The 24,528-nt window shown below is 41.9% G+C and overlaps 1 protein-coding gene across 2 annotated transcripts in view; it reads right to left on the reverse strand.

Annotated features, from left to right (window-relative positions):
• Positions 1-5,601, reverse strand: part of LOC124167583 (nephrin) — a 952,155-nt gene extending 946,554 nt beyond the window's left edge. For both annotated transcript variants that reach the window (XM_046545557.1, XM_046545556.1), the window contains exon 1: positions 854-5,601. In XM_046545557.1, coding sequence (XP_046401513.1) covers positions 854-968 — 115 coding nt within the window. In that variant the 5' untranslated portion in view covers positions 969-5,601. The remainder of the gene's footprint in view (positions 1-853) is intronic.
• Positions 5,602-24,528: the final 18,927 nt, after the last annotated feature.

Here is a 24,528-nt window from a genome sequence, read left to right on the forward strand (position 1 = left end):
TTGATCGGATTCGTCAACAGAGATGAGGGAGGGAGAAAGATATTGGTCATACGGTAGAAAGAAGTTAGGGGGAGGAGGTTCCCTTACGGGGGGTTTGGCAGTTGGATTGGGGGGGGGTTCGGGTGAGAGGGATTTTTATGTCTCGATAAGGGACCGGTTGTAATGGAATGATCCGTCCTCTCAACAAATATAAGGTGACTGCATCCCAATTTATTTCACGAAGTAAGATGAGAGAGAGTCATGTATAGCATTTCCGAGAAGATTTCAAAGTTTCCCTAATAGAAATACATAATTTAAATCCGAAGATCAATAGTTAATGCGTCCGAAAATGTACAAATCGCGACGAAGATAGCTTTGCGACGGGCATCCCAACATGTGCACATATATTGGAGACAAGAGGCATTCCGCCATATGAGTATTTACAAACGCGCTGTCATAACTAGTATTGTTTTAGTTGTGCCTGCATTACTGAGTTCCTTTCTCTGTATCTCAAAAGTTTAACGGAATGGGTTTACTGTTTTATTACCTACCTAATTACCTACTCAATTTCTAATTACAATGACCACAGCATACATAGCAATTAACCAACAAACATGGAATGAGAATGAAAGACAGTACTAATAGTAAGTAAATTTCCACACAATTATAATGCTGACCAACCCCGATTTCGACACTTTGTACTATTACTTAGATCAAAAATATTTACCTTAGTCTTTCATAGTCATATCCACGAAGTTTCTCTGGACACTTGCAAACCAGATATGGTATGCCTGAGGTGAATCAACTTCAGGTGATAATGTATAAATGTGGACGGAGTCTAAGTACAAATTCAAAGCATGGATAAGGCACTTACGGTTTTTCTGGAAGTCGATGACGTCATCCGATGAGGCGAAGTAAACAATGCCGAGCAACAATATGTATCCAAGGCAAGAGTGCGGCGTGCGGCAGGGGCGACGAAGCGGCGACATTTTGATTGAAGTCTCCTCCAACGGATGAATATTAAAAACAAAGTTGTGAGAGAGTTGGAGCGAAAAAAAGAGTGCGGGACAGAGAGAGCAAAGGTTTTAGCCGTGGGCTGCGCAGAGGCGGGCCCTTTTTTTAATGCATATAATCGCAAGGAGTGCCTTCACAGGGAGTGGTCGATCCGGAGGAAACAGCGAGGGCGACACAGTTATGCGAATTAATACATACACATAGATATATATAATATAGTTTTATAAAACAGCAATCACTGGAATATCTGCGAAAAAAGTTCTCCCCGAATGGAAACCCGACTGAAACGGAATGAAAATTAAATATCCCCCAACCGAGCAGAAAAGAGGAAAAAATCTCGAAAACGAATTTTTTCCATCAAGCAAAAGCGAGTCGAGGCCTCAAAAAATAAGGCAAATAGGAGAGCGAAAGAATAGAATATGTTATCCGCATCGGCTAAAACGAAGTTCGCCCTTTTTTTCCTTCTACTTATTTATGTATTTGCACATATATGAAGGTGTACATAAAAACATTCGGGTTTCTCGCACTGCTTTTTTATTCTCTGTCGTTTAGGAAAAATATTTGAGCGGATATATAAGTCCAAGGGCGGGCGGAGGAGAAGAAGAAGATTCCAGCCGCATCCTTTCTCCGAGAAAATGCAGAAAAAATGTTGAGAATAAAATAAGTGAATAAATAAGGTAAGGAGGGGAAAGCGTTTAACTTGGAGCTATTTCGCTTCTCTCTGCAAGGACCAATCCCTCGAGGCAAGGAACGCGAGCGAAGGATACACTTTTAGGGAGGAGAGACAGGGAGGGAGGGAGGGTGGGGGGATGGTTAGCTGTCAACGGTAGCAGGGTGTGCACGGCGGAGATAAACAGATGAAGGGGAAACTCCGCGAAGCGAACTCACAATCACACGTCCTACACATCCAAAGGTTCGATTACACGGTGCACTCGTTAACATCCTCGAAGGGACTCTCCCAGTTTCGTCTTCTTCTAAAGTGCTATCACTCGCCAGCGCGGCGGGGTCGACTCCGAGAGGGTGTAACTTGAGGATTTATGGTTCAGAGGTCCAACGGCGTGGTCCGTTCATGTGATAGCAGTCTTGAGAAAGAAAAGAGGTTTTAAGTTTCGCGGTCAATCAATGCGATACGTGCGAATCCATTGCTGTGAGATTTAACGAACGATTAGAGTTGGTGCCGCGTATATCAATTCCTTCAGAGGTCTAAATGGGAAATAAATAGTCACTTAGCACACGGTGGCACTAACATAAGTTCAATTTTCACCCTCAAAGAGAAAAAAATAGTTTTTTTCCTTCACACACAGACTGCAGACACGGGGTAAGCAAATGCAGTATTATTTTTTTCAAAATTTATCTTATTCGTTCCGTGGTGTATATTGGATGTGAATGGTGACCACACAGCGCACGTTATAATTCTATTTCCGCCCTTTGGCTGCAATGAATAATTTCAATCCACCACACACGAACACGCTATGGATGTGTCGAGCACACCAATGCGCAGGCGAGAAGATATTACACGATGGGGTGTTTTCAGTCGTCTGCAATTGCACCGCTCGTACTATCCATCCGTTCGCCACCTGCGACACGTGCAAAAACGAAAACAAAACACACTCGGCAAAGGGATGATGCACGCGAGCGAGGTAGGGTTCACAGAGAGCGGCGATGGCACTTGTTTTTTTAATTTCGTCTTTCTTTTTCTCTCGTTAATCCCGGCGGAACGTGTGGAATCGGCGAGTAGAACGTTCCGTATTCACACTCAAGTGCACGCCTCTCCGCGTTCCATTAGTCCACTGCTTACTCCACTCACTCGGATGCCCTGCGCTTCCAGCGATCACCCCCAACCGCCCATCACGAAAGTCGGGACACCGGCGACGGCAATATCGCCGCGGACAGGCGCTCGGAACAGAGGGTGGAAGAATGAGAGGAAAGGGATGAGAGTGAAGAGATGCAACACACGCGTCATCTCCCGGGCATATTAAACGGGGATGTCCCCGGGCGACGGGATTCAGCCGCAAAGGCGAACTACGTGCGGACGACCAACTTGGATGCTTTTAATTTTTACCGTCCCTTTCATCAATTCATGAGCGTGGCATCGCGAAAGACGCGGGTGGAAATTGAAGGGTTAGCGTGGTGGAGGTGTAAGGGAAGTTGCCGGTGGGAGACGCAGATTGTGGCGACACAAACACACGCACAGACAGCGAAAGAGATGAAAGGGTGGACTGCTTGCTCGGAGCGACGGAGGGACAACAAATCCCGGAGCTTCAATATCACACGTAGAATAAACGTATTTACACTCGCGTGGCTCCCCCTTGGCAAACCGGCAAATATCTGTTCGTCCGCCTCGCAATCGAGTTATCATCTGCGAATTCAAAATGTCCCATCGGTTCGAATGCGCCAAAACCGCTTATTAATTCATTTGTCACTCGGTGGCGCCACCAAAATCCGGATTAGCTCGGTTTCTGAACCTTGCGTTGTTTGAATCAGTCCAAACTCAGCACTTTTTCCACTTTTCCAAAACTTTATGATTCACTGATTGGGGTCGAAAGTACTTTTTCTCGACGGATCCAAATGTTTCCCATTTATTTCACAAAATAAATGCACGCCTGGTCTCATACGATATAAACGCATAGGTAGGTTCCAAGTTTGCCACCTTTGACTTACGATACTCTCGCACCTATTCAGAACAAAGGAAATGTTTCAGTCACTTGAAACCCAAGTGTCTCGAAAAGGTCAGCAACTAAAAATTACGATTCAATGAGCAGAGGCGAAACTCCGTTCGCACCGCATCCGAATGTTTTCCACCTATCGTATTTTTTTCACGGGATTAAAAAGAGGGGTTCGTCGAATAGGTTGAGACGCTTTAAGAGGCGAGAGAGAGGAAGGAAAAACGGTTAATGGGTTCGCGATGGAGTCATTTGCTATTCAGTGCAGGTTTTTTAAGGCGTGCGAGGGAAGGATGGGCGATTCTGCGCGCTGGCGTCCGAATCTGTCACGTGGCCAAACCACCCCCCGCCCACACCCTACCTACCCACGATATATAAATCGTTTCAGAGGGGGTGTAACACGTTGCCCTTAAAACGGGGATACCTGAGGGGGGTGGGAAGAGTGGTGATGTTGCTGGGGGTTTGTTTACACGCTCTCTCCTTTTGGCTTTGGATCGGCCTTTGGCTTTCGCTTCCTCTCCACACCCGCTCGAGAGCCTAAAACACGCGGACCACTCCACGCGCGTGTGCACTAACACGAAGCCGCCGTAATTGGAAATCGCAACAACTCTCGGGACCGAAAGAGAGGCAATATAACCGATGGGATACGACGGCCTTCTCTTTTTATCGCCGCCAAAGAATCCAACGGCTCCGCCCACGGCTGTAAAGCGAGAAGAGCAAAGAAAGAAAGAAAGGGTTTCGGGTAAAACTGGATCCGGCGGTGATGGAGACGGCGAAGGACCGTCGTATTTCACAACTCGAACGGAGAGCGCTTTATTTTTGTCTGCCGCGCTAACTTCCGCTCCAGGGATTCTGCTTTTTCTCCAAACTGCCTCCTCTATCACGAGGAAAGGCTTATGTCCTCATGAATGGAAAACTAGGAGAGGGATAGATAAAATCCAAAGGGAGCACTTGGGGTGTGAGATTAACAGCACAGGAATAAAGTGAAGGACGACTCTTGCTCTTTGCTATTTTTGAAGGTCACGTAGGAACAGCAACATCCGACGGAACAGGGTTCTTGATCTAACACCAATGATGATGCCCTTGATCACAACTTTTCAGAGTGACGAAAGTAGCACTGATAGTGCAGAAGACCACTCGGCCGGCAGACGTTGAAAATGCGCCCGAACTTGCAACTCTGCTCGTCAGATAGAGGTTGGGGGAGGTGACTTTCTTCCACCGCCCCTTAAAACCCACCCCTTCCACCCCCAAACAACACTAGGAGCGAAACTTAGCGTCGTCTCACAAACAAAACACGAGCGTCGCCCGCAGCACACTCTCTGTGAGGTCGCTGAACGCGTTGACAACGCCTCGACACGACACACGTCTTCGGGATTTGACTCCACGACGTCTCCGCGGCAACGGAATCAACAGCCAGTCGCAAAACAAAAAAAGTAGCGGTGACTGCGTTGATACTGTCAACCGGGACCAAAACACCGACACCTCCCCTTCTTCTAGCCCTTCACTTTTTTCTTCAGCGATGTTGAAGGAAAAGAAAAAAACTGGGCATGCCTGCTCTCCGAGGTTTCTTTATACTTCACTCACGTATTTAAATGTTCAGGATCACTTTCTTGTCACTTTAGCGAGCGCGCTAAGGGAGGGAAATGTGATTTTCAGATGGTGAGGGTAACACAGCTACATCCTTTGCAGTAGGGTGTCTCCGAACTCCAGCGCAGAGACAATATATTTGCCACACCTACATATACAATGCATATATGCACTGAGGGATCACTTTAGCAAACTTTGTGGTGGAGGGTAATTTTCAGGAGGTCAAGGGTAGCACGGCTCCATCTAAAGGGGGATCAGTTGTCCCGGCGCGGGGCGATAGCACTCCGGCGGCGCGGCGGCGGGAAGTCGGGTCGGTTGTGTAGAGAGCGCGCGGGCGTGTGTTGAATGCGAGAGGCCGGTCGAGGAACTGCCGCTCTCGCTGACACGGTCTCACAGAATCGTCCTAACTATCCCCTCCCCTCCACCCCCCTCCACTTTCAAATTCTCCGGCTCCCTCCCCTACCTTCCCTCCCCTCCACATAAACCTCCTCATGCTCTGCGAGAAGAACTCCCTCTCCTCTCCCTCTGCTAACTACGACTGCTCAACCCCCTCGCGGGGTGAGAAAAAATATCAACCATCCCTCGACCACCCCCAACCTCCCTTTCACTTCTGAGCCAAGCAGCGTGGTGCATGATGGGAGAGAAAAAAATTATAATCCGCCACCAACTCAGCCGCTGGAGAGTGCAAACCATAGCGTCTCCCTCCGCACGATATAGTCAGGGTCGCCTCATGTAACCCCGTCGAAATACGGAGACTGCAGGAGTGCGAGGAGTCAAGAGCGTGCTCGGCATGATTCGGTGAAAACACGTAACGTACTGAGATAAAACGTCTCAGGCCTATTCCACCACATGCAAAGAATAAAATAACGCTCTGATCATATTTTTTCAAATGATTCTAATTGCAAATTCTCTTTGAGACCTTACTGTTGCCGGCTTCGGTGGCGGCGGCTTTAAGACCTGCCATATCGAAGGTCGCGGGTTCGAGTCCCGCCTGGGTTGCTTGCCCCTACCCAGGGAATGTATTTGATAGTCGTTGTTTCATGTTATTTCCTCCGATGTAAAAGGCCTTAAATGAGCTTTTTTCGGGGCGATGAAAATAAATAAATAAATTGTTACTTTAATCATCGTTTTTCTAATTACTGGTGGTTTTGGAACACAATCTTTTTCTTGGTGTTTTGAAAAAAGCACGATTCCTCGATATGACGAGAGGGGTTAACCATGGACTTAACTTTTATTATAACTTCTATATATTCCTTTATGTTGTATAATTTACTCTTATTTCCACATAGACATTATAGAAAACACATAAATTTTTCACTCAACTTCAATGTAAATTGCACGACATGAGGACGTTACGAAACTCAAGATATACCTAATATCAAAAAAGGTAAAAAAAAAATGCAAAATTGTGCTCGCAAATTTCGCGGATGCATGAGCCAACGTATTATCTTCCGACCTCCTCTTTCCTTCCACTTCTGAGCCAACAGCACGATGGGGGAAAAAATTGTAATCCGCTGCCACCGACTCAGGCGCTCGTGAGTGCAAACCATAGCTTCTTCTTTCGCTCTGTGAAGATAGATTCTCGTGTAGCCTTGTCGCATTAAGGAGACTGCAAGCGTACATGTTTTTAAAGCACCACGTGTTATTTGGAGGAAATACAAATTATACAGCATAAAGTCAGACCTAGTCTCTTCCTTCCCATGAAACATGGCGATGATATGTATGCGTTGGATATTCATAACATTAATTCTCATCTAAAATTTCCATTGTATTTTTCCTTGCCTAATCTCTTTCGCTACATAAAGAGATTCTTTGCAGGCGTATGTGACCACTTAATGTTTTTCAAGCTTCCACTCGCGTTAAATAAAACTTCATCGTCGCTAACGTTTCGAGGAGGGCGTTGCTCATCATCTTCCGGGCAGTCTAATGCAGGGATCGAGCAACCGGGTGATTAAATTCGATTGCCCAGGGGTGAAGCTGGCAGCGAAAGGTGAGAGGGTGTAGTCAATTGTTTGAGGTTGAAGTCCGTGAAGTTGCTTCATTTGAACAAAAGCAAAACTGTAAATTTAAAGTACTTACATAAGTTTCGAGCAAATGTAGTCGTCGGTTAATATGTACATGGAATTTGAAAAGCTTTTATTCATAACAGATATGTAAGCAATAACTGGGATTTGCATAAAAATTTTAAGTAATGTTATTCATTCTATAGTAAGCATGAGACGTTTGAAAAAAGCACAATAAAAAATTCACGTTTTAGCGTACAATTTACATAATTAGCAAATTATAACTAAGTTACAACTTGGGCTCTGGCCTGAAAATATTAGATTATGTATTCAGCAAGCGCAGATGCAATAACGCAATATATTTCGACCACTCATCTCTTTTCACTGCTGAGTCTGAGCAGAGCATTATGGATGAAAAATTATAATCCTGCCGAAACTCTACACTTTGTGAGTCCAAATCAGAGCTTTTCCTTTTGCGCGATGTGGTGCGTCATGTAACCTTGTAGGGTGAACGAGTCAACAATTGTACAAGAATAAAAGCGAAAAATTCACAATGAAGTAGTAATATTGACTGAGCAAAGATGAATCGCCCCAGACCTAAAAGAAGAGGCACCTAATTAAAAATGGGTATGTTTGGAAATGTATATTTTGTCCAACACTTTTCGAGGACTCAAAAATTTTTCAAGGTGACAATGCTGAAAATTACCTTGGCTTCAGCAGATGCTCTATTCGAAACGTTTGCTGATTTATGCACTCTTAAAACGCAAAAGTGACTTTGCGACTAATTAGAGAAATGACTTCATTCTTTTGAAATGCATCAGTGGCAGAAATTTATTTTATTGGATATCAATATTTTCGATTTATGGCCATAATATAATTAAGCAAAAATAACTTTTCCTCTATGATTTAGCAATCAAGAATTACGGTATCTCAATATGGCGATAGACCCGAGGAGTATGCCATTGGCTTGCTTTCAAATAACATTTTTAACATTGAAGCTATGGTGAAAGACAAAATTTTGTCTATAAATGGCATGACTCTAAGTGCGTACGCACCATCCAGAAGAAAGCCACCTCGGGCCTTTCCCTCGTGAGCCAGCGCGGTGCATGGTGGGAGAAAAAAGTAAAATGAGCCTCCCGCAACTCAGCCGCTCGAGTCGGGAGGGTGCAAACCACGAATCCTCTTTTGCTGTGAGAGTTTCGTGTCACCTTGCAGCGCAGAGACGACGGATAAAAAACGACTGTTAACCTCGTGAAACTTGGTGGAAATATCACGAATCTACATTCATAGAAATGCCTCCTCACAAGGACTCTTAAGACAGGGATAATTACACGACGCACTGAACATGAGCAATATTGTACATCCGTAATTGTCCCCCTAATTATAAGCTGCATAATCTCTTTACTAATTACTGGTATCATCTGCAGATACATAGAGCAGGGTGGCAAAGTGGAACCGTGCTATGCCCGTAAGCCTATGGATCGAAACCACGCTCTGTTAGGGATTTTTTATTTGCTAATAATGGATGACGTCATTTCAACAAACGCCCACTGAAGTGGCTTCCAGGGTAGCATACAGATGCAGTTGGAAAAATAAAATTAGGTACCAATTACGATTTATAACTTCTCGTTCACACGTATATAATTCCTTTGCTAATCTCATTACTAATTACTGAGGGTCGAAGTCGAGCTCCAAGAAGCATTCAAGGGTATGCCATTGCTAATGTGTATCATAGAAGTATACAATTCGATGCCTCCACTGTACAAACGCAAACGTATCAAATTTGCTCATCTAGTTCTACCACTCTAACTACTCTAGGGCTATCTAGATGAGCGGTTTTGATTCTGAGGGCGACTGCTGAGCGTTTGTGGAGTGGAGGTATCGAATTAGTCACGAAGTCTCAATGTAACAAATACATACCTATTTGTATTAATTTGTTGTGGCATTTTCTTTCAGGCACAGACAAGATGATACAAAAAAATTCACTCTATATTGAAGTCAAATATACGTAAACAAGTTAAGTACAATTTCTGACATAAATGAAGTTCTGAATATGTGTATAAATGTGTATTGTACTTATGATCTTTCGATCACTCCTTCCCCATTCACGTCTGCGCAGCGCAGCTCAAGATGGGACAAATAATCAAGACCCAGCCAAAAACTCAGCCTCTTGTGAGTGCAGAATATAGCATCTCGTTGGTCACATTGCAGTGAGGGTCTCATACAACCTCAACCAATTCAAGAGACTGCAGGCATGCACGCTTAAAGACGCACCAGGCATACTCTCGTGGATACCTATGTGAAGCATGCACAGATAAGACACCGTAGGCCTAAAAGTCAGGTATCTTTTCACCTAGGCTATATGGTAGAATTTTTGACATATTTAAGACTTAAATAATTCTCTATTTCACTGTTGGACAAGAAACAGAGATGGTGACAATAAACTTGACATAATCATGAACTCTAAAAGTAACTTTTGCGGCAATATTAAATCTGAATGGAAATGAGCAATGATAATTAATTTAAAAATTCGATAAAAATGCGCATGCCTTTTAAAATGAACAATATATCTTAGCAACAAATGATGTGACTACTTATAAATATTTTATAACTCCAATATAATAATATAATCATGATTTTATCACTGTGGTTTAATGAATTCCGTTAAAAATTTCTCAGTCTGACAACCGACCAGAAAAACTATGGCGCTAACTAGCTTTTGCCTAAAAGTTTTAACATCAAAACTGTGGCGAAAAAAATATTGTGCCTTTAAGCTGTTAAGTAACACACGAAGCTTCCAAAATTCACTTCACTCTTTCAGTTTTGGGCCTCTGGCATGGTGCATGATGGGATAAAAATTATAATCTCCGCCTCCACCACCTCGGCTGCTTTCTTGCACTTGAGCCGGGTGAGTTTCAGCTCAACCGCCTCTTATCGCACGTTGTAGCGAGAGTTTCGTGCAATCATGCGAGCCAATATTCAGCAGTTGAAGTAGACTGCAAGCGAGCGAGCGTAAAAGCGTGGCTTTAATTTGGTGGAAATGATATCCATAGAGAGACGACTCACCAAAAACCTCAACCGACAGAAACAGAGAGGAAAAACACGTAATGGCCGTGAGCTGTATACAGTTTTCATAATTTTACTTCTAATAGTAGCCTGTTAAATCTCTTTCATAAATGTCTCTTTAACACCTGATGCTTTAATTGCAGATGTAAAGCAAAATTTAATAGAGTTGTTAAATGGCTGAAATAAAAATTAGAAATGCATCTGCTAAAGGGAATAAAAATAACAAGCGCATTCTCCGAAATCGGTTTGCCTATACGACATCATGTCAACTGAAAAACCGGTTTTTATGAGATAAAACAATGGTATGAATTAAGATAAGGAGTCTTCGCTGATTCAACACTTCTAAATATGGCAACAAATTGGAGGAAAACGGTAATAACTTGCCATCAATTTAAACTCTAAACGCAATCTACATTGATAAACATAAAAAGGCCCATGGCGTAAAACGGAGAAATTTATCCAATGTGGAGAAAGAAAATAGAAAACTGCAGATTCACGCATGATACTAGTTTTAATGCTAAACCCAAGTTAAACCACATCCGGGCAAAACGTTTGCCTAATTATGATTCAACGCTGCGCGGAATTCCGAATCGCGAATTAAAAATGATCGTCTCTTATATAATTTGTCCTGAATGACTGATCCAGTCACTCCCCAACACACAAACCAAAGTACTCAAGACACAGCCATGAAAGTTTCAGGGCATATTATTAATTATGTCATTTACAGGCGCACTGCCGATATATTTTGGCGAGTAATATTCGCGTGTTGTTTATACTCTTGGCTCCAACTTGACGATCATTGAATTCAGTGCATGATTTTTATTATTACGGGTGTGATTAAATCCTTGTTAAGAATTTCATCACTTCCCGTGATTTATTGCTTACCGCCGCGCATTCATATTGTGCAATTGCTATTAATTAAAATAACGTATACGAGGTCTGATATGTGTAGACAAGAGGCATTCATTCCTTAAGATGGATGGATGGATTGGTTTGTTAAGATGGTGATATAAAAACTTTCCTTTGAGAGCCACCTTAGAGACTATCATATTTTCAAAAATTTCAGAGGGTTTTGAGTGACGAAGGAGCACCCCGTTAATCCACCAATGATAATGTTGTTGTTATTGATTTTTTTATCTGATATTATCGAAGTATTCTACCCATTAAGGTAGGTTTCCATGGAGAAAAATTATTCTAGCAGTCCCCCCTCCCTTCATGGACTTCCCTCTTGGACTCCCTTCCCTCTTAGATTCCCTCACAGCAAGACCGACTCCCTTTCATCTAGATTCGTAAAAGACGATGTCTGTTTGTCTGTCAGCCATGCATTTCCATACGGGTGGACGGATTGTAATCGACGCTAGTAGCTAGGAGCATCTCAACCTCCCGAACCATCCCATAGTTTTCAGTTCCATCCGACGCGTCCTTAGCGTCTTTTTCTCATTTGAGTTTGAGACGTCACGTCATAGATTTTCTGCTATCGGAATTCCTGCCCGGTAGGTACATCCATAGAGTAAGTATATTCTATGGCACTCTATGGTACATCTCTTTACGCGCTCAAAGAATTCTGCACTTAAAAATGAATCCTCCCGGTGCAAACCTTTTCTCTTGGCTATGCGTTCAGACGACGTTTTTGGTCCACTTAGGGAAACACATTGCAATCGATGTTGTGAAGCATTGTGTCCATCTGATCAGCTGATCCCATGCGTGGTACACGGAAATCGTTTTTTTTCTCTTGTCTTTTCATACATATGTATACCATTTTCATATATGCTTTGTTCCTTTGCCTAACAATCCTGTCATACGACCATATATTCCAAGTTTCTCATTTCTCTAGGTACTATCCTTCCCCAGCAACGCCGGGTGACCTGCTAGTTCCATATAAAATCCCTATTATCTTCCTTCTTCTCCCTCGTTCACCTATCATTCTACCCTCTAACACTGTTTTCAACATCCCCTCCCCGCTAAGTACTCGCTCCATCCATGCCTTCCGTCTCCTCCGTGACTCATCTAAAAGCTGCCTCTCCTCACCCACCATGTCCTGCATTTCGTGGTTCTTCCTCCTCTCCGTCCACTTCACCTTCTCCATTCTTCCCCACACCCACATATCGAATGCCTCGAGTCTTCTCTCGTCCTCCTTCCCAGGTGTCCACGTTTCCGCACCGTAAAGCGCTACACTCCAGATCAAACTCTTCACCAATCTTTTTCTTTAAACTCTTACATAACAAGTCTCTCATAAGCTTCTCACTGTTCACGAGCGCCTCCTTTCCTAACGCAGTTTTCTTCCTGATGAATATTGACATATCAAGTTAAAAAAAGAAACAACATTCAAGCAGATATTCTGTTCTCAACGACACGAATGATAGGCAAGACCTCTTGCAGACCATCTCTGCTACCCCTTCCTCTACCCCCCCCCCCCACTACTCCTGAGGTAGTGGTGCGGTGCATGATGGGATTCCGTCCCCAACTCGGCTGCACTTTGACTGAATCGTGCGCCTGCGAACCAGAGATCCTCTCTCCACGAGTGTCATATAACTTCGGACATAAATCCTCGCTGTTAGACTGCAAGTTTAAAAGCGAACTTCCTGGGTTTTAAATTAACGAAAATCCTAGATACGATATTACGCCTCACATCCCGAGCAGTTAGTGACCTACGATCAACTTTCAAGTAAATGAGAGAAAAATGCGGTACATAATGACATATGTCAGATGTAGATATTTTAGAATAAATTATTACTATCATTCAAAGAGTGTTACATTTGGCTATTTGCCAGGTGGTAACTGTTAAATGGAAAAGAAAAAAAAACAAAAATGAAACATAATATATCATCAAATCCAAAAGGTAAAATTAAAAATGAATTAATTTTTCGAAATAAATTTTTTACACCATACTTTGACATTCTACTTAGTAAGGAAAGGGCTGGCCTTTTGTGATCATAAAAATCTTGTTCGCACAATGTATGACTATACAGTGTTACGTATGAATATTTCATGGATGGATAAAATCAGCCAATTAAACAAAATCCATTAAAAAGGACGAGCAACCAAAATAGAAATATATAGAGCAAGCTCTTGAGAAGAAAGATACGCTTATAATTTAGACTGTACATGATATTCCAGTAAATATATTAACGGGAATCAAACCTAGTTAAACAACTGAATGGCAAATGATTAGCTTAGAAGGGACTGAGAGTGTAAAAACTAATTATCCTGGATATACGTACCACATTGTGTTTCAAATCCTCTACATTGAAGAATAAAAATATAACACACGTGTTGTTGGCCTGGACTGTTAATTGAGGAAAAATTTGAAAAATATAAAAGATAAAGTAAATAAATACAGTAATGATAAGACCGGAGCCAATACGGCATTCGTGGCTTAAAGGTCGCGACTCAGCCCCAAAAGCATTTCATGGAGACACAGGAGCAATATGAGATGACATTGGAGCTGGCAGTCATTGGATCATAAACTTGGATATACGGAAAAGCGGACCAGAAAGTATTTGCCACCCACGAGACATGGCGCAGGCAGAGGATACTGATGATTGAATAAAAACATGGACAGGGTGGGAAACGAAGAGGTGCGGCGAAGTATAGAAGGGTAAAGGGAGGAGTCGAGAAAGGACATGGTGGATGGGGTCATGTCACAATGCATGGCAATTGCGATAGAAAAACAACGAAGAAACTTTTGAAAGAAAAAAGTCGAGGAAGACCTGGTGATATGAACCTGGGACAGACAAAGAAGGACCTCTAGTGTAGGTGGTGAAACATTTTGCTGCGTTAACACGTTTATTTGGCGGAAAAACATCAGCGGACGAACGCAACTTGCTTGGGAAAAGTGGAAAATTTAGAGCATAAGATCTTAGAAATTTAGTACAGTAAAAATTTTATCATAACAATGTTGAAGATTAGCTTGAAACTGAATAAATTTATTCTAGTATTATTATTATTATTTAAAAACATGTACGGACGAACATGCCCTCTTCGTCCAGAGTTCCCAGGGAAGGATAGCTACATAAAGCAGCACAAAGTCTAGCTGCTGCCAACGAGGAAAAGGAAAAAATGCCCCAAAAATGAGACATCCTTTCCACTCACAGTGAGGGCAGGGAATACGAGGCAGGAGTCGTCGGCTGGTTGCCAGGGGAAGCGAGTGCCATTAAGGACATGTTGACAGAAAGGATTACAACGAAGGGAAGAGAAATAGATGCATAGGTGACTCGAAGAGTTCAGCGGTTCAGCAAACGACGAGATGCTCTCCCAATGATAACTAGAAAGAGAGGAGCGATACACCCGAGGGATCTATTCCACTGTAATTGGGATACGATGAAAAAATAAAACTCGTCTACTATTCTCAAAAAATGTACTTTTCCAGCCGCTTCAGTCCATCCAAAGTTGTATATATGCTAATTTAGACCGATTAAGTGCAATAAATATGATTTTTTGAGACACATTCGCAGAATTAGAAGAATGTAAGAACAAATCACGGCACCACCGTTGCAAAACTAATTTTATTCCCCTAAAATTTATTTAAAATAATCTAATGTTATGTAAGATATTGGGTGTGAGTCCAGGTTTCTCACCAAATTGAGAATCAGGCTGTTTCTGCAGGAAAAAATTGGGAGTGTTTATAAAACTCTTGCCTACGGAATGATTTGATAAGCTATTTAATCTACCTAAAACATTTTGCTATAAATATTTCTATTTTGTTGCTATTGTGAACTGATTACGATATTTTTGTAATAATGAACACTTCTCTGTGCTTAAACTTGCCGAGCTGCTTAGATATTTTGCTTGTTTGTGCTAATATATGTTTCGGATGACAACCCCACCAAATGAATCCTCTTCTGGGCTGCCTTAATTCATTTTATTACAACTAATGCTCACTGCATATCATTTGACTTTATAGAAAAAACATTATTTGACACATTATGAGACGCTCAGTGGATATAATCGTAGACAGACAAATGGACGCCTCTTCTTGCATGCATCAAAGTGCGTTATTTCTGCGTGAAAGCACTATAATAATTCGTAACGCTGTGTATAAAGAGAATGTTACCCTAATGCCATTAATGAAATAAAATATAAAATAGAATCAGAAAAATTTCATGTGAACTCCGGGACTGGGAGGAAAAATTTGAATCTGATCTGGTGCATGATTGACTCACCCCTTCAGAATAATTTTCATCTGTCATTGTTCACACATTTAGTTAATGAGAAATGTTTGTGCTTCCTTAACCTTTATTTAACAAACTTCACTGGCTTCTCGGACGTTTACACTCGCCTATTAGTTGATCATCAGAAAATGGGTTATCGCCTTAAAAACACCAGAAAATTTTTAAATATTTGTGAGAGAAACGTTAGGGATTTCTTTCAAAGAATCCTGCAGCAGCAACGATAAGATGATTATATCCAGTGTTTCAGGTTAAATCTGTTGCTTAGGTGTTACGTTAATTGGAAGTATTTACTGCTGTCACTAGCTATATCCATTAACAGGTGAATTATCCTCATTTTCCAGTGTTCCACCGCTTAAGATGGCTTACATAAGGCATTTTATGGGCCGTCCATCATATCCATGAATCTTATTCTCTTATATCCCTAGGGTCTCCTTACTCTAAGATCCTACCCGTATCTCAAATCAGATAAAAAGCAGAAAATTATTTTTACTTGAGTGGAACCTTCGAGATATACTTTTGCTCAACTATAACCAATTATGCTCTGGTGCCGGGCATAATCTCTTGTGTCTGCAAAATAATATTTAAATTGACCTAGAATCTACTATCATAATCCCTTTAATATCCTGCAAATCACTGGAAGTGTGTTTCTCGCGATCCAAATGAATTGGTATTTTTGTCAACCGAGAGGATGTTTCCAGAATGCTTCATTTATTGCGCGTGCGCAATCGTGACATAATTGAACATTTTATGGGATTTGTAGGTGGTAACCGACAGCTTCGGTCGTTTACAGTAGTATGTGGGAAGTAAGGGTGGAGAGAAACCCGGCGTCACCATTAGTCTGCTCTTAACGAAAGACGCCCATGGGGTCATGGATTAACGTCCCATTCGACGGACGGAGAATTGCACTTGAGGTGTCCTCGACAAAGCACTCAAACAGGGGTCGGGGAGGCATCGAAAAATCTTCGCCACTGCCGGGATTATAACCCAGGCCCACAGGGTGGAAAGCCGACTCTAGGCCCCATACAAAACCGAGCCCCCGTTATTGAATGGCCCGTGGTAAAATATGCCTGCTGCGAATTAATTGAAATTCAAGCAAAGTGTAGAGTCGACGAAATTATAATTTAAACTGACTTCCCTCGAGAAATGCATATCTCCGACACTAATTTTCATCTCTATGCCTCCGAATAGGAGTAGCGTAGTGATTATCTGAAAGGGCGTTATCGTAATGTCTAAGCTGACATCCGACCTCCCGGGCGTGTGATTTCGTTATCGATTTCTTTAAGCGAAAAGCACCTCATGAGTGCAGATTCGAGCCTTGACTCGGTGGTGGTTCTTTTGTGTTCAAATCGACTCCATGAGAATGCGGGATGACGCAAAGGCCCCGGATGCGAAGCAAGCGGCAGCAGCGGACGAAAATCGAAGCGTGACGCAAAGCGAGGTGAGATCCGGGGCGGAAAAAGTCAGGGCGCGCGCGCCCACGGAAGAGTTTATGAACTCCATCGGTATTTATATCTGTAAAATCTCAATAAATATTCAGTCATTGAACTTAAAGTTGCCTTTTGAGCATGTTGAATGTTAATGCAATGGGGCATAAACGATTACAGCAGCGTGGAAATTAAGGTTAAAACTTTCGAAATGTTGTGTCTTTGAAAAATGATGAATATCAAAGGATACATCGTGGGAGTAATACCGAAGTTCTAAGTAAGTTACCGTGCAAATTTCAGATTTGAAAGGATAGAAACACTTTAACTCATAGACTGTAGAGACAAGTTAATCAATCCCTGTCATTTTCCTCTGTTCCCATTCAATCAGCAATAAAACTGCCACTCTACCCTTGAAGGGAAAGGTAATTTTTTATAATAAAGTTTTAGTTTTGCTGTAGCGACGATCATCCTCTGATCGCTGTTGTTGCAGTGAAGAGAAACTTTTAGATGCCCGATTTTATTCATTGCGATAGCAATAGTATCTCTGGCGTTTTTTCAGCGTTTAAACAGCAACGAAAATTTATTCTGGAAATTTCAAAGAGTCGAAAGCACAGAAATTTCTCATTAACTGATTGAGAAAAATTGACAATTTCATTTCTCCTGGAATGTCCATAATTTTCCTATATTTCCTGACTCTATCACATCAGCAACAACACTGGCGTTTACCCTGATCGTCACGTGGAAGGAGTAATAACTTATGAATACTTTATGCTACGTTTTTTAACCCAACAGGCTTTCTTTCAGGCTTTTCAACAGGGTTTCTGCACCCGCTACGCCATAATGGAGGGTAACTCCGATCACTCTTGTGTTTGTGAGTGTGATAGGAGGTGCCTTTGTGCTTCTGTATTGCCGAGTTAGAGAGCCAAGACTGGTTAGGCGATTAAAAGGTGTGTGGAATATTAGAAATTTATTATCATCACCATCAACATCACGATATTTCACGAAGTAGAGCCACAAACTGTTCACTAGGGCGGATCGCAAAAATCGATTTTTTTCAAATCCATCTGGCCCAATGAAAAAAAGTTGTGGGACCGATCAAAAATAAGGCCTGAAAAATTTGAGACCTCTAGGTGAACCCCTGACCCTCGCTCAAATGCAATTTAGGGGGGGAAGTTCAAAATTCGAAAAATATAAAATTTTATGGTCATTCCCTATAGATTTTGCCGAGTTACTGCCCTTTTAGGGCAAAAATTTCGTTCATTTTGACGTATCTGCCGCCGTTTAGCCACAAAATGCCTAATTTGAGTCCGCGCCCGCGAAGAAAATATTACAACGCCCGCGCAGCGTCGCGGATACAAGAGCAGCAAGGCGATTCCGTCCCCTCCCCGCTCGCTTCTCCCCCTCCCATGCCTCGAATGCAGCAAAATTCATCTCGCGTGTGCTGCTAGGAGGGCGTTTATCTTTGATAATATAAATCGGAAGATGGTAGAAGGTAAAAAACGGTGCGTATTGAGACGACTTGTCCCTTATTTGGCGCCTCGTCGGCGTTAAACAAATCGATGTTACCAACTTTTAGAGAAGTGATGAAATACTTTTAGATCTGCGAACGCAGGAAAGGAGCCTGCAGTCTATGAAGAGGCCTCTCGAGTGGCTATAAATGTGTGCAAACTATGGTGACGCGCTTCTCTTCCATTGTGAATGTGACTAAATGGATTTAACGGTACCACAGGAAGTACTATAACTTACGGAAAATTAGAATAGGCCAAAAGTAGGGTTTTATTGAAGTATAAAACTCAAAGAATTTTAAAGGAACATTTTTAATTATGCGATATTTTTGCGTGTAAGTGCAAGGAGGAGCATAAGTTTCCCCCAATCAAGAAGTAGTTTGACAGACAAGCTGACGAAAAGAAAGATAACGGCTGCTCGATTGAATCCTAAAGAAACTCGACAACTGAGGAAAAAAATGGAATAATCGGAGATCGATGAGTCAACATCGTCAATTCTTGTTCGGGAAAATAGTATCAAAAATTTTCTTCATCAATCCATTCGAAGAAAATGAAATTAGCCGAGTTGTATCTCTACTTTCCTCATAAAATAAACATTAAGGACTATAAACTCAAATTGGAACTTCTTCGGGGAAAATGCGTCTGCCAACTGTGATAGAGGTATATGCAAGAACCAAGCAACAGCAATGATCGTTCCCGCAACTTTAGCCGACGCAAAAGTCATAACTTCGTAAGATACATCAAAGCTAGTGTACCAGAATCACTTACGTACACAGAAAAAGATGCTGCCTACTGACAAATCGCTGTCGAGTTTACAAAATTATCCGAATATTAAGAAAATGTTCATCAGGTTTAATGCAAGCCTATGCTCATCTTCACCAGTGGAAAGACTATTTTCATTTGCTGGGTTTATCCATTCCCCTGTGAGGGGAGCTCTGTCGGACAAACTTTTTGAAAAACTTGTATTCCTCAAGGGGAATGATTCATTCATAGAGAGCAACATTTGATAATTTTTATATTGAAAAATCTCAAATGTATATGTGTATGTTAGAATTTTTATGTTTATTTATGTGTTAGAACGTTTTCAAAGATGTCTTAGTTTCCTTACAAGTGTATTTTGTATTTTAAAAAGTATTTAAAATACTATTTTGTATTTTGTATTTCAAATACAGAAGTCCAAGGTATTTGGTATTTTGAATTTCAAATACTCCTCGGCCTGTATTTTGCCCAGCCCTGCCTACTGTGGATAAAAAAGAGAGGTTTCATCAAAGGGCTCCATTTTATTCGAACGAAAGACTATACTCTTGTCTGATAAAAAAATGGCAAGAGGACTTATCAACACAAGTTTAGAGGGGAATGTATGGTGTTAATTGAAGAAACAGGGTCCCCCTTTTGGAGGTTTGCCTCCCCCGTCGGAGGATTAGCAAAAGTTATAAAATCTGCGATTATCAATTCCTTTCGGAGTGAAAAGTAGACACAACATTGAAAAAGGAGGCATCATCCCTTTGCTATAAGCATAATTCCAACATCCCTTGCAGTGTGGGCAAACTCATCTCCGGATTCCCACCGGGTTAATTTTTCTATAATGGCCAACATTTCAATCTCCGACTCGGGGCTCATCCTAAGAGATAAATTTTGTTGAATCCCGAAAAGAGTTTACCCACATCATTCGTCGGGAAAGCATTAAATCCGTATTTTACCCCTTACAGTGGTCTATTTGCTAATTGCACTATGCTGACTTGGATTTGCGACATAAACATCGGGAGGGTAATCTAGGGACCCAATTTGCGTTGCTGCAAGGATGCGTTTGGCGACAAATCCGTGATTTTTTAATTGCTGGATTTTAATATCGACGTAAAGGACTACACGCTGATGATATATTGGAGAGAAACTCCTGTTCCTTCGGCTATATCTGAGATTAGCGCTGTGGAAATTAAAAATCTATTAGTGAACGTTCAAATTTGAAGTTAAATATTCTTTTTATTATACATGCGGACGAGATATTCGTGAAAGAATTCACCAAAAGTTTGTTGAAAACAGCGAAAGACGAGGAATGACACTGATATAAGAAATACAGACTGGAAAGCAGATAATTGAGTAATTCTTTCGTGATTGTTCCTCGCCGGACGATGCTGAAACATCAAATATTAGTAAGACTAACAAAGAACGACGCACTTGGTGTGAATTTTGGTGCATTTGGGGCGTGGAAGAGGCGAGCGGGGAGGGGACGCGAGCGGTCTTCACCCAAAATCCATTTAGACACAGCTGTCGGACAATACCGGAATAGAAGTGTATATCCTAAGTTCCCACACCTTATAGCCACTCGAGAGGCCTCTTCATAGACTGCAGGCTCCTTTCCTGCGTTCGCAGATCTAAAAGTATTTCATCACTTCTCTAAAAGTTGGTAACATCGATTTGTTTAACGCCGACGAGGCGCCAAATAAGGGACAAGTCGTCTCACTACGCACCGTTTTTTACCTTCTACCATCTTCCGATTTATATTATCAAAGATAAACGCCCTCCTAGCAGCACACGCGAGATGAATTTTGCTGCATTCGAGGCATGGGAGGGGGAGAAGCGAGCGGGGAGGGGACGGAATCGCCTTGCTGCTCTTGTATCCGCGACGCTGCGCGGGCGTTGTAATATTTTCTTCGCGGGCGCGGACTCAAATTAGGCATTTTGTGGCTAAACGGCGGCAGATACGTCCAAATGAACGAAATTTTTGCCCTAAAAGGGCAGTAACTCGGCAAAATCTATAGGGAATGACCATAAAATTTTATATTTTTCGAATTTTGACCTTCCCCCCCTAAATTGCATTTGAGCGAGGGTCAGGGGTTCACCTAGAGGTCTCAAATTTTTCAGGCCTTATTTTTGATCGGTCCCACAACTTTTTTTCATTGGGCCAGATGGATTTGAAAAAAATCGATTTTTGCGATCCGCCCTACTGTTCACACTTTGCGTGATTTCCACCGGTTTACTTAATTATATTCGTTGAATTACCTATATCTTTCCAGCCTATCAAGGGTAACCTAATTGTTGTAACTGGTTAAATAGATTCATCTCACCATTTGAACACATTCATTTTTTTCACCCAACCTTTTTCATTTACCCTGATGACAATGGACGAGTCGTCCGTTGCACCGTTGGTGATATACAACAAATTCAACCGGTGGAAAACCCGAGAAGACTTCTCGCAAATAAATCTCCGGGTAATTTCTCGTCGTTACTTGTTGGCTTTGAGATAGACCTTTCTCACGGAGTTAAGCTCTTTGATAGAAGCGAGAAATTTAGAGGACTATCAAATTAATGGAATGTTCAAACACCCTGTACACAGCAAATAAACGAACCTTTGGCAGAAATCGATAAATCGATACGCTCGGCAGTGCGTACCTCGACGGAGGAGAGAGAAAATCTGTGGAAAGTGTGTAATCACACAGCGAACCTTTGCCTCCCGCTCCTAGCTCATCAAATCCCAATGATCGGCTTAAAAGCAGCCAAGTCAACGAGATTCGACCGTTACGACCGGGGCGGGAATTATACGGTTTGGATAAGAACGGAACGGAAGGGGAGAGGAAGGAGGAAAGATGAGGATGAAGAAATAATGGGAAAGAAGAGAAGCCGGAAAGGACAGAGCTTAGTTACCGCTTCGTATCCTCCGTTGTCAGGGAGAGCAGAACAGAGGGGGGGTGGACCCACCAGTTTCACTTCGCAACCAAAGGGAGTATCTAATATGGTTTCAAAAAATGCCCGCAGCGTGACGAACCATTCATTCTCAATTGCAACAAAGTGTGACCTCGGTGATCTGTCACATATGCTGCCGTGGTACAGCGGGATTATCGAAAAAACCGGATCATTTGACACATATAGGAAACAAGCACAATGCATAAAAAATTTTCTAAGGTATAATTTTGCAATAAAATACATACAGTGCCGCCAATTCTCCCTACTGCTAAAGGTTCTTCCCAACAAGGTAGATAACTAAATTAATAATGACAATTATGGTCGATAAAGCAGAATAAATAAATCAAAGAGACTCTGTAAAGAACATGTGATTTCCCGATTCAGTGGATCACGTCACCAAACTTCATACAAATTATGAACCGACTATCGCCTAAATACAAAAAAATAAAAACTATGTCTTGAAAAGCATTCTATTTTAATCAAATGAAATCATATTAGTCCAAGGGAGGCCCTGCACGCCGGATTACTGGACGAGTCGAATTACCGCAAGATTAGTGAGATAGCACTGTATTTGCACTTACGAGAAGGGGCCCTAGAAAATTACGAATTCGACAGGAAATATCACTAAGATCATTCATTTCGCTTAAACATACTTAATTTTAGCCTATTATAGGAAACCCAATTAAATTGTCGTTGTGTGGCAGCACATTCGGTGGCCGGTTGGAGAATCATCGATCGTAATTATCGCGGGAATAAGTCTTGTTTCAACACGCAGCAAAACAAATGTCCGAGATCTACGCGTGGTTTTGCACGGCATAAAAAATGAATCTCGCGCGACGCCTATAGTACTCACCTGAAGATTCCTCTATTGTAATATTTGTGGTCAGGGAAAAGGAATGGCTAAAAGTGGTTGGGAATTATATAGGTACGCAAGTAGATGAGTCTCGCATCACATTCATTGCATCACATGTTAATTTGTGTGTGTTGATCATGACTAATGAACAGTAGAATTTCTAAAAATAGATTTTCCATTTAATTTCCGACATCGATTGCATTTATTGGTACCTATACTTGGGGTAAAATTAATTTCGACAACCTTAGGTCAAGAGGGTTTACTACGCCGGAGAATATCCTCCCTCCCGATCACTATGGTTTATTATTTCATTACTTGATCTTAGCCATAGTTCACTTAATTTTATTATTTCCTCCATTCTAAGGTTAGGATAGCTGGTGAATTGAACACGGTCGCGTTTGAAAAATTCTTTTAAATTCGATTTCCTGACACAGCTCGTAATCCTTATCGTACTCTTGCTCTGAATAATTTATCTCAAATAATATTTAAAGATTAAGGCTAGGTCTCGAATTAAGCACTGTCGTGCAACATTAATCTTGTTATTGCCTGCATCAGTACATTGTTGGTGGATTCATTTCGATTTTTGGTTTCCTTACGTTATTAGGATTTTTCCAATAAAATAGTGATCCGATGGCCGTAATTATTAAATACTCGTCATTCGCACCGACAAAGATTACTGATCTGGTTTTGCGGGACCATTTATTGGCCAGCAAGGGATGCAGCTCACCTCAGAGACCATCCGTATCCCCTCAATCAGAAAGCCTTCACAGTCACTTACCTTGAAAGGGATCCTTAGAATGGGCTGGAGGGACACCACTGAGGCCACCGTGAATGAGATTTGATTCATTCACACACGCACAGATGCGCTCACACTGGTATATAGGTAGTAGAATCGGCTCAACAGAGTGAGCCTAGGTGCAAAGATGACAGAAGAGTTTATGCGTGTATATCAGCCCCAGGTCACCCCCTTGAGGAGAAACTGAAGGACGGTCTTCACAACGTCACTAAAACACAGGGTTGAAATAATCAGGGCATTCTGATTGGCACTTGGTCTGTGCGGGAAATGATTAATTTCCCGTAAATTAAGGCAGTAATTTTGGTCAGTGCGAACGACGAGTGTTCCATTGTGAAAGTGCGAGTCACCTGGTGACCAAATATCGAAACTTGATCCCGAGATTTGACAAGTCTCGGAAGTTTATCTCAACAATGTGTCCACTGAAGGAATATAACTCAACTTTATTCCACTATTAGTGTTCTGGGACCAGTCTCAGATGAACGCAATTGTTCCGTATTCTGACTCCATGCTTTCAGGCTTAGTCTCCAGGGAGAGTTGGGAAGTACGCACGTCCTCTGGAAGCAATATGTCTCCGAGACATGTATCATGTTGTCTTTGAGAATGGTCTCATTCCCAATACAAATAGGGTGGTTTCCTATTATTTTTTTCTTGTCTAAATCGAAAGATTATTACTCCTGGAGTAGGCATTTCACGCTTTTAGATTTTTAAATGACGATATATACTTTTCGCGATTAAATGAAGAGAGAAAATTTTCAATCGCACGAAAACGCGACGGCTAAGTAAGGA

The sequence above is a fragment of the Ischnura elegans genome, chromosome 11 (assembly GCF_921293095.1).
Source record: "Ischnura elegans chromosome 11, ioIscEleg1.1, whole genome shotgun sequence".
NCBI classification, from domain to species: Eukaryota; Metazoa; Arthropoda; class Insecta; order Odonata; family Coenagrionidae; genus Ischnura; species Ischnura elegans.